At 45.8% G+C, this 10,525-nt stretch overlaps 2 protein-coding genes across 2 annotated transcripts; one reads left to right on the forward strand and one right to left on the reverse strand.

The window, feature by feature from the left end:
• Positions 1 to 335: 335 nt before the first annotated feature.
• LOC117838433 (probable protein phosphatase 2C 71) lies at positions 336 to 6,078 on the forward strand. Its single transcript, XM_034718463.2, has 9 exons — positions 336 to 662; positions 742 to 1,412; positions 2,198 to 2,259; positions 2,506 to 2,575; positions 2,824 to 2,911; positions 4,742 to 4,911; positions 4,991 to 5,134; positions 5,216 to 5,344; positions 5,428 to 6,078. The coding sequence occupies exons 1-9, from the start codon at positions 485 to 487 to the stop codon at positions 5,608 to 5,610; spliced, it is 1,695 nt and encodes a 564-aa protein (XP_034574354.1). The 5' UTR covers positions 336 to 484; the 3' UTR covers positions 5,611 to 6,078.
• A 235-nt stretch (positions 6,079 to 6,313) lies between these two features.
• LOC117838432 (inositol-3-phosphate synthase 1) lies at positions 6,314 to 9,863 on the reverse strand. Its single transcript, XM_034718462.2, has 10 exons — positions 9,432 to 9,863; positions 9,187 to 9,255; positions 8,878 to 9,013; positions 8,410 to 8,657; positions 8,092 to 8,318; positions 7,886 to 8,001; positions 7,623 to 7,799; positions 7,348 to 7,536; positions 7,177 to 7,239; positions 6,314 to 6,850 (listed from the first exon to the last, which is right to left on the reverse strand). The coding sequence occupies exons 1-10, from the start codon at positions 9,860 to 9,862 to the stop codon at positions 6,731 to 6,733; spliced, it is 1,776 nt and encodes a 591-aa protein (XP_034574353.2). The 5' UTR covers position 9,863; the 3' UTR covers positions 6,314 to 6,730.
• Positions 9,864 to 10,525: the final 662 nt, after the last annotated feature.

The following is a 10,525-nucleotide window of genomic DNA, read 5'->3' on the forward strand; positions in this document are numbered from 1 at the left end:
ATTAACTAATGTTTAATTAGGATCAAACATTCATTCGATATGATAAGTGCTAAACTTTAGTCGAGGATTAAGCACGCCCTAAAAGCAAAACATTGACACGGGCGAGGGAGATGTGAAAAACAAGGACCTTCTTGTTGTGGACTGAGGAGTAATATAATGACCCTTCATTGCACCGTTAACTACCGCAATCAAAACCGTGGGGCCCGCCTGAGCTCCGCACGGAGCATTGGGCCCGCCTGAGCTCCGCACGGAGCATTGGGCCCACCCACCAGCGACCCGCACCGTCCAGCCAAGAACTCGTGGGGGGCAGAGGCTACTGCTGCCTCGTGAAGCTATAATCCATTCCTTTCCATTCCACAGCGGAAGGAAGCTCCGGAGTCACAACCTCCTCTCCCCCGTCCCCTCCTCTCCACCTCGCTCACAGTTCAATTCAAATCTCTCTCTCTCTCTCTAGCGAGAGGAAAGCGAGGACTCGAGGTGAGCCATGGCGGAGCTGCCGCTGGCGGCGGGGCTCCTGGACCTGCGCCCCGGCAAGCTGTCACCGAAGCCCCCACCGCCGCCGCCACTGCCACTCCCCGCGCGCCGCCGCGCGCACGCCACCTCCGCCGCCGCGGCGGCCCCGTCCCCGCGCCGAGCGGTTCCCGAACTCCACTCCACCACCGGTAAGTGCTAGACGCCTTCCCTCCCTTCCCCTTCGTCTCGGTCGCTAATTCGGCTGTGTTGTGCTATCTTCGCGCGCAGAGCTGGCGGACGGGAGCATCGTCTTCCGCTTCGGCCAACCAAAGCCCGACGTGCTGGAGCCGGAGGCGGAGGCGGAGCCGGCGAGCCGTGGTCCGGGAGAGGCCGCAGAGACCAGCCCCGACTCCAGAGTCTTCCCTGACTCGGACGCTGTGAGCAGCGGCGGCGAGACCGAACCGGAGCCTGACTCTGAGCAGGCGGTCACCGGCGCGGGATTGGGCGCCCCGGCTGCGGTCGAGCATCCGCGCCCGAACGCTGCAGCGGAGGTTTCACCGGCACCTCCGCCTCCTGACGCAGGCGCGCAAACCGGTGCCGCCTCCGCCGCGGGTGAGGAGGCGCCGGAACAGGTGGCGGGTTCCAATGCTGGCGTTGAGGAGGCAGAGGCCAGACTGGCCTCCGCGGAGGTGATTACCGCTGCCGAATCTGAGTATGAGACCGAGGGCGACGGCGTCGCAGTTGGGGCAGGCGTTCCGACGAGTGGTGCTGTCGTGAAGACGACAGGGACGGGTTTGGAGCAGCGCGAGGAGGCGGCGGGGACGGCCGGTTTGGAGGAATCCGAGGCCGCGTCAGAAGGCTCCACCGTGCAGGATTTTGACACCGACGTTGAGACGGAGTCCAGCGGCTCCAGCGGCGACGAGCAGGGAGCGGAGTTCGGGGTCCCCCTACCAATAGTGGTACGCAACTGTGTGCTTACGCGAATCTTTCCAATTCAGATGAGATGAGCAATCTTGTTTGCTTATCAAGAATGCATCCAATTCACCATTCACCAAATTAAACGAAGGTGTTAAATTTCTGGAAGAGTTTTAAGCAATTGCAGAAAAATGATTATGTGCTGACTAGATGATGGTTAGTTTCTTCTAGTATTGGCAGTTCATTCAGTGAAGTGTAGAGTTCAATTTGGTGAGGATTGCTCCTTTGGTTCATGTTTGTGATGAAGTGCAAACTTAGTAGTTGCATAACGTGTAGGATATGTTGAGTACTAACTGTATGCTTGCCAAAATCGTGAACACATGCATCCACCTTTTGTCACATACTCCCCGTTTTTCTTTTCATATTTCTAAAGTTCACTGGCAGCTGTATCTTTATTTGATTTTTGGCGGAATTAGCTGTTAAACTGTCCCTTTCCCCTTCTGTTCACATTCTCGGCCATGTTTTATATCATGTGTTGCTGTCGTGATATTTTTGTTTGATTCATTGCATTGTAACCATATCTTGTAGCTTGCAAGGGACCGCACCTTAACTAAACGACATAGTCTTTATATCAGGTGCTGCATACGTATCCTTTAAGCACTATGGTCTGAACTTTCGGTGCAAAATGAGAAAACTGTCGTGAACATTATGTGCCTAGTGGGCAGAAATCTTGTGCAGTTATGGTATTGTAGGATATCTGTTGGTGTTATTGGATTGGAATTTTGGATATATGTTTGTCTGGGTTAACATGCTCGTTTTCATCCTACAGGAACGAAATAGCAAGGAGGTGGATTGGAAAAAAGACACTTCAGAGGTGAAGGATTCTGATAGGTATTACTTTGTTTCTTACTTTGATTTCAAGTGTTTCAGACCATAAAGTGGTCAGTAATAGCTTATGCTGCAATGGGTTCTGTTGGTGTTAAAGCTATATATGGCATAAGTTTCCTCTTCATTGAGTTATGTCTGTCATGCAAGCCTGTCTTACAGCTTTTCCTGACTTTATGCTTGTGGTAAAAGCCTGTGCGCTTGTAATTCAGAACTACAATATCATTTTTTAATGTTTTAATTTACTTCTAGGATGGTTGAAATAGCCCAATCAGAACTTGTGTTGTCGTCAGGTGCTGCAATCCTGCCTCATCCTTCTAAGGTAATAACTTCTTTGTATTCTCTTTTGCTAAATATGCATTTGTCGCATCTCACCGAAGGATTGAAAGCAATATTACTTTCAAGATCTTGATAACTATCTTGGTTAGTTAAATAACTAACTACTGCTCCAAAGTTCCATGAACTTCATCTTTTCTATGACATACTCACCTAGGCTGCAAATATTCATCTTAAAATGAATCCATACTTCCCCTGATGCTTCAGTTATGATACTTGTCTAACTATTTCCAGGTAGCTACAGGCGGAGAAGATGCATATTTTATTGCAGGCAATGGCTGGTTTGGTGTAGCAGATGGAGTTGGCCAGTGGTCATTTGAAGGTAAAAGCACAAGATTTTTTGGTTCTCTGATTTTTCTATTTCAGCCTTATGAACTATGCCCAGCCTTCTGATGCCAAGTTTTGTCACTACATTTCTATCCGTAGTATGTAGCTACATACACATGTTTAAAAAGCAGTTCATTTCCAGGCAAACTCACTCAGTGCTTGTTCTTTAGAGAACGAATAGAGGTGTGGAGCTAAATTTATGAGGGGACGTTGTTAGTTGGAGAACAAATAGTAGAACACTGACTGAAATTTTAATGAATGCTTGATATTCAATGTTCTGTGGATACTGGATGGAGGAATAAAATAGTACCGACCTCAGAGAAAATCAGTGAATTAATAATTGTTTTGAAGGATAGAAAGCAATTTTACTTAGTATGAAGAAACTTGGATTGTAGGAATGAGCATTACAGCAGGATTGTTGTGCACCCCACATGTTCTATATTGGGCTTGGGCATATTTTGGAACCTTTTTTTCACATCAAGGAGACCACCAACACAAGCTTCGTCCCATGTGCTCACAGAATGTGACCTCCCTGAGAAGTGAGAACTTGTTTCTGCGAGTTTCCTAGCTAGCCAGGGTTCGGTACACTTCTTTAAGACAAAACCATCAGATGGCATATTCCCATGGCTGATTTTTTCTTCCAGCCTGCTAGGAAATTTTATGAGGTCAAGATTCTATGAATTAAAAATTCTTTATTTTTTATGTAAAGCACATACAAAAGCCTAGTGAGAACCATATTAAGCTTCGTTGCATTTAATTCTGTAATTTCTTTCAGCTAGTTGAATGGGAAGTAAACTAAATCTATTGCCATAAAATACATGACAATGACAGGACCAGAAATGACAAGGCCTGACCATTGAACTGAAGGATGATGGTATAATTACCTTTGATTTTCAGTTTTCATGTCTTGATCCAAATGGCATGACGAATGTACCCATTAAAGAGATTAAATGTACAGCAATATACTACTCCCTCATAAATAATTCGGAAGATTTGACTGGTTGAGGTACAGCATGGCCCCAACGAGATGTAGATAAGCATGTAGACTAACAAGTTGACATACAAAAAGTTGAAAACGACAGGAGCTGGGTGATTTCTCTATCTCTACAACTGCACACATTTCACCTACTCCCAGCCACAAAACTATCAAATTGTATTAAAAGATTGTAAGCGTACTTCTATTGATTAAATAAGAAATTGGAAGTGTTAAAGCTGTTTTATTTAGGAGAAAATATTATTTGAAATGTCTAGGCAAGGAGCCCACCACAGTCTCCACATGAGATACACGGCAGATAATTTCATCGATAGTGTTCATATCAGTTGTTGTGTTGGCAAAACTCAGAAGAATTTGGTTGCCAGATAACTGTATTCTTAGGCCCTCCACAGTGTACTGTTGAACCAATGCTTTAAAGCAACTTTTTTGGTTTTAGGCATCATTTCTACTGGTGCTCAAATACTGCGGCAACCGATGCCTGATAAAATTTTCTTGGCTTTGGGGCTAGAACATGCGCTGGTGCTTGCTTATTGAAAATGTGTTACAGGCATTTGGAAGGAAATAGAGAGGAGATGAGTTTAAGATTTTTAGTTCTATTTTGGGTCCCAGCTATAGGAAGAGACTGATGCCGCACATTCGTGTTAGAAGTGAAACTGGCATCTCCAATGACATGATGTTTCAAGCATCAGTAGTAAAGCTACACGTTGTGAAGGCCTTGGCTCTGTCATCATATTGAGCTCACATGTTGTGCCACCGCTAGCTGAATTTTAAGTGTATTATAATAGTTCATGGGAAAACCACAGCCAGTGCTGATGTAAATTCTGGGCTCAGGAATCAATGCAGGGCTTTATGCAAGAGAACTAATGGATGGTTGTAAAAAATTCATAACTGAGAATCAAGGGGCCTTAGATCTTGGACCGGAGCAAATCCTTTCCAAGGCAGCAGATGAAGCACATTCTCCTGGTTCTTCCACTGTATTAGTTGCTCACTTTGATGGCCAGGTCTGGTCTTTTGATCAACACTTTTCTGTTTCTTCATTGGCCATTTTCTTATTGTTTATTGCACCTGTCAATGTTACAGGTCCTTCAAGCATCAAATATAGGAGACTCTGGGTTTTTGGTAATAAGAAATGGAGAAGTTTATGAGAAATCAAAACCTATGGTTTATGGTTTCAATTTCCCACTACAAATTGAGAAGGGAGATGACCCCTTGAAACTCGTACAGGTGCAAACAATTTAACATGAAAAGCTGTATTCCATAACATGCTAACATTAACATTTGGGCTAATTTTCACTCTAATTTCAGAATTATACTATTGATCTAGAGGAAGGAGATGCGATTGTGACAGCAACAGATGGCCTTTTCGATAATGTCTATGAGCATGAAGTAGCTGCAATAATCTCTAAATCGTTACAGGCGGATCTAAAACCAGCGGTCAGAATCAATATCATTCTAAATAAAAAAAGTGCTCTATGGGAAACAAAAAGACTAAGTACATATTTTTGTTACATTTGCAGGAGATCGCGGAGCACTTGGCTGCGAAGGCCCAGGAAGTGGGTAGGTCGGGAGCAGGGAGAAGCCCATTTTCAGATGCTGCTCTCTCAGTCGGGTACCTTGGCTTCAGTGGGGGCAAGCTGGATGACATAGCTGTGGTTGTATCAATTGTCCGGACTTCTGAAATTCAAGTTATACAAGACTGACTGATGCAGAGAACCAAAGCTCTCAGTTATGTTGAAGCTGTACTGCAAGCGAGCCACCCTTCAGCAAACTACTCCTCTGTCCCAAATTGTAGGTCGTTTTGGCATTTCTATGTGCATTTTTGTTATGCACTTACAATTTGGAACGGAGGGAGTAGAAGTTAAGCTGTGCGTGGTGGTTTCCCAAAAGGTGAACAAGATCAAGATGTAAACATGAGCAACATACATCATGCTTGATCAGCAATAGCCAACGGCCAACAGAGCAAAGCTCCCCCTGTTGCCCTTACATTGTTATGCTATCGGAATAGCACCATTTAGATGTAGCCTGGTGCTCCTCGTTGAGCTGTAATCCAATGTCATCTGTGGATAGGAACTGGACATTCGTGAACAGTGGTTGAAACTTGCGAAGTCAAGTAAAACTTATATACTTTCGTAGCACTGGCAATCATATGAGAGTTTTGCCGATGGACAGACTAATGCTGCAAGCTTATTACAAGGAATTCTTAACAAACTACTAATATCAGTATGGCAGCATGAATCTTGAAACTACAAGCGAACTCCTGAGCCTTGTGCTGATGTTGGGTAACATGCAGAGATAAATACAGAACTGCAGTTTTCTCTGGGATATAAATTTTTTCACAGATCTACCACTGTACCAACCCTTATTTGTGTCAATCAAGAAAGTTTTAAGAGACCTACTGCATACTGAAAGAAAAGCAAAATTCCTGCATACAAACCAGCAAAATGAGTTCATCATCCAGCAATCAGCATATAAAGCAACTAAGAGTTTTGATTTTCTGAAAATTAGACTGGACATTTCTAACAGCTCTTATCACACACCAAGTAAATAAAGGCTTCATGCCGCGCACAGCAGAGATCCAATACACAATCTAGTCTCATGAGTACCGAAAATGAGCCAAATCTGAAAAAGGAAAAGAAAGCCTTCAAAGAGGATCCATCTGATATCATCCATGTTTGATCTTCCTCCATGGCCCTTTTCCTTCCTATGGCCTCCTGTTATTTCTTCTTCGGGTTTGGAGGAGGCGACTTATTCCCACACCTTCGCTTGATCCATGCCTTCCCTTCTATCTCTTCTTGTCGTCATCCGTGAATGTGGAACTCTTTATTTGTGCTCAAGGATCATGTTGTTCTCGGGGGCGAGGCCTACGCAGGCCCGCAGGATGTTCTCCAGCATGGCTCTCTGCTTGGCCAGTGCATTCACCACTGGTGTGCCTGGGGGTACCTATTTAAGAAACCAACCTTTTTAATCAAATTTATGAACTCACATTGGACAATACAAATCCTTCTGTGCAATCTAACTGCTTAGTATAAGCTGGTCAGTCCTAATGGTAATAGTGAAGTTGCGAACTACCATCCCCTACATTCTCACAATTTACTATGCCTTAGAAGATTCTTCGATCCCATAATAAACCATTTGAAAATACATTTTAATAGATAACAAAAATAATCATGTTATTTAAATCCTAAATTTGTGATACTGATATGATAGACCACTACAACATGATGGCAGAAGATTGTAACAATGACAAACAAAATGAAAAATCTTACAAGAGGAGCCTTGCTGAGATAGCTCAAAATGGTAGCCACAGGATGGAAGGAATGGAACTTGTCCTGCACAAAGAGGGGACAAAATAATTAACGGTGTTTCTTCACAATCAGGTAGTGCAACAGAGATGCCATGCACGAGGCACGAGACTAATTCAGTTCATCATCTGTTACCTGCCCTTCGGCTTTGAGCTGAATCCGTGTGCTGAGCTCAGCCAGGAGCACCAGGTCAAGGATGATGGGTGCTGCGAGGAGCGAATCCTCACAGGTGTTGTGCAGCACGATGGTGTTCTTTCCGCCCATGAAGATCTCAGAGGTGTATTCGTCCATAGCCCTCTTGCTGTCTCCCACATAGGGGATGTACTGCAAAAGAGAGAAAAAATGAGTAACAACCAAATGTAAACTATGGATAACTCTGAACAAAGTCATAAACAACTTGTCTGACTGACCTTGATCACTATGACGTGATCAGGGTGTTCCCCGGGACTGTATAGGATGGGATTGCTGGCGACCATGTCGTCGACCACGCTGCTCTTGGAGATCTCCTTGGACCGGAAGACTCGTGGAGCAGAGAGGTTCATGCCATCATTGTTTCCTAGGTGGTTGTAGCTGGCAATTGAGGTGGGCTACAGTCACACAAACAAAAAAAATTCCTTATCCGTTCTTCTACAACATCCAATGCATGGAACAAAGTTGCAGAATGCGATGGTACCTTAATGCCAGCACCGACGAGGAAATCGACCAATACAGACTTCATCTTGGTCTGCCCGCTCTTGAAGTCATCACCACCGATCAATGAGTTCTTCTTGATGGCAAGCTCAATTAGCCCTGTGCAAAACGGGAAGAGTAGTGTGAGCACGGACCAATAATTGGAGCACTGAGTACACATGTACACTTCTGCAGAGCAGGGCTACACACCGGGTACGAAAGTGTTCTGAGGGCTTCCATTGACGAAGGGTACACCCTCAGAGACGCAGGCTATTGCATACAGCGTCGATGGTGAGATCTCTGCCTCATTCTTCTCCAAGGAAGCCATGAGGTTGTCCATGGTGTCGTTAAGGCCTGTGACTACATTGCTATACCTCTCGGTGTTTGCCGTCCACAGCACGACAACCTTGTCAACCTTGTTTTTTTCCTTGAACTCCCTGGTTCATGAGCCACACGATTAACTTCATGATAACAATTTTGATCAGGAGGGAGAAATTGATTCTGTGTTGTAAGTTTGTCTCTATGTACCTGATGTCCTTCTTGATCTGCTCCACCTGCTCTTTCTTGGTGCCCTGGATGAGATTGTTAGCACGGGCACCTTGGTTTGCAGCGACAAAGTCAGGGTTGAATATTCCGGGGAGGGGCACCATGGACTGCATGTAGGGCCTGAGCTGCTTCTGAAGGTTGATGTCCAGCACCTTGGCCCTGGCCATGGCGTCGGCCATGCTCAAGTTGCTGATGTCCCAACCACCGAAAACGATAGAGTTGGGGTCAACCTGCAGGGTTCAACAAAGAAATCTTCAGCGCTGCTTACTTACACATAATCCAGAAAGAAATGGATATATCTTATATCTTATACACATGATTAGTAAAGATTCTGATTTAATTTGCTTCGAATAAGAATACATTGATTACAAATTTGTTCTAAATGCATGATCTTGAAACTGGTTGCTATTAATTGTGAGGTAGGAGGAAGTTGAGGAAGAGGGTCATCACCATGGGCACGAGGCTCTTGAAAGGCGCGTAGACCTCCTCCCCGTTGTGGCTGCCGACTCTGATGGTGGAAGCCTGCGTCAGGGAGCCGAAGTAGTTGGCCTTGTGAACCTTCTCTTTGGTCTCCCACGAAATTCCCCTGAAAGAAACACCATCGCAGTTATAAAACAACACGGAGAAGGCTATCGAGGGATCGACGGTTGAAATGCAAATGTTTCACGAGGTCATGGATGGAAGGATCAAGGATGCATCTCTCCCAACTGCACAGATCTGACGAGAGATGACGATGGCGATGGAGCTGCTGAAACTTACTCCCTGTTGGCGATGACTCCGGCCGTGAGCGTCGTCCCATTGTTGCCGCCCCATCCAACGAGCATCACTCTGCATTCGAAATGACGTACGAAATGAATCATCAACGAACCGAGAGGAAAAACAAGGAAATGATGACTAGATGCATTTTTTTCTGATCATGCTCTTCTCATCTGATTTCTGATCCTCAATCCTCATCCCAAGAAACAAGAAAGTAATCGGCTGGTTTGTTACTTTGGTATACGTACCCGAGCTTTGGGACGCTGGTGCTGGTCTTGAAGTTGTAGGTCACGGACTTGGGCCGCACAACCCATCCAGCGCCGCCATCCCCCGGCGGGACGACCTCGGTGGTGTCGTAGCGGTACTCCGACTCGATCTCGCCGGCGCCGTACCGCACCCGCGGGCTCTCCACCCGGAAGCCCTCCACGAACATCCTTTCTCCTCTCCCTCTCTCGAGATCTCCCACTCGCTCGCCCGCCGCCACACTCTCACCTCCCAAAAACGAGAAGACTCGCTCAACGACGGATTGGTGATGCAGGAGGGATCCAACAGTCCAGGGTAAGGTTTTATAGCTGCGCGCGGCGTCCACCGCGGCATGCAGATGCGCGGTTACTGGCGAGCGACCGATAGGCGCCAGTTGCCCGGGCCTTGGCCGATTCTCTCGGATCGATCGCCACATCCAGTCCATCAGGTGGTGTCACAATCGCGATCCAGGCCATGCATGGTGATCCATGGTGCCAATGGTGATCCATGGTGCCAATGGTGATCCTCCGTGATCTGCTGTTCAGTTATTTGGTCGTCTACTTAGAGTAAGGGTGCCCCGGCCACATTTACATTCGGATCACACGTGAGATCGTGAACCACACCGGCCGGCCATATTCATGGCGGCGCGCATGCCTCGGTTTACCACGTTTCAAAAAAAAAAAAGTGAAGAATGGCATAAAACACCGCGTATACTGAAACACGTTGCGCCACGATTTAGCCCTCTGTTGCACCTGGCACCATACTTTAACTCAACAATTATCACATCGCACCAACGTTTTGAATTTACAGTATTAAGTGGCCTTAGATCCACATGTAAGCTACACCGATGATTTTAGTGTGCCACGGCGAGGGGGGAGGGGGGAATTCAGAAACCACGCCAATAATTCTCGAAATATCTAAATTGGACTCAAAAGCTATCTTTTTCGAGAAAACTCTAAAGAAAACCAATAACTATTTGTCATTCACAAAGTCCTCCGAAAATATCCATTAGTAAGTATATCTAGATCAATGTACGAAAAATAGCAACGTAACCTAGCACCACCATAAATAGGGGTAGCTAATGAGCCAGCTCGGCTCG

Source organism: Setaria viridis, chromosome 9 (genome assembly GCF_005286985.2).
Source record: "Setaria viridis chromosome 9, Setaria_viridis_v4.0, whole genome shotgun sequence".
Classification (NCBI taxonomy): Eukaryota; Viridiplantae; Streptophyta; class Magnoliopsida; order Poales; family Poaceae; genus Setaria; species Setaria viridis.

What these genes read in the sequence shown, in the direction of transcription:
- LOC117838432 (XM_034718462.2), bottom strand. Translation starts at nt 9,862, where the DNA reads ATGTGGCGATCGATCCGAGAGAATCGGCCAAGGCCCGGGCAACTGGCG. An exon ending in TCGTCGGTGCTGGCATTAAG is followed by an intron (nt 7,800 to 7,885) that starts GTACCATCGCAT and finishes GTGTGACTGTAG; the next exon opens with CCCACCTCAATTGCCAGCTA. An exon ending in AGCTCAAAGCCGAAGGGCAG is followed by an intron (nt 7,240 to 7,347) that starts GTAACAGATGAT and finishes CTCTTTGTGCAG; the next exon opens with GACAAGTTCCATTCCTTCCA.
- LOC117838433 (XM_034718463.2), top strand. Translation starts at nt 485, where the DNA reads ATGGCGGAGCTGCCGCTGGCGGCGGGGCTCCTGGACCTGCGCCCCGGC. An exon ending in GAGGTGAAGGATTCTGATAG is followed by an intron (nt 2,260 to 2,505) that starts GTATTACTTTGT and finishes ATTTACTTCTAG; the next exon opens with GATGGTTGAAATAGCCCAAT. An exon ending in ACCCCTTGAAACTCGTACAG is followed by an intron (nt 5,135 to 5,215) that starts GTGCAAACAATT and finishes CTCTAATTTCAG; the next exon opens with AATTATACTATTGATCTAGA.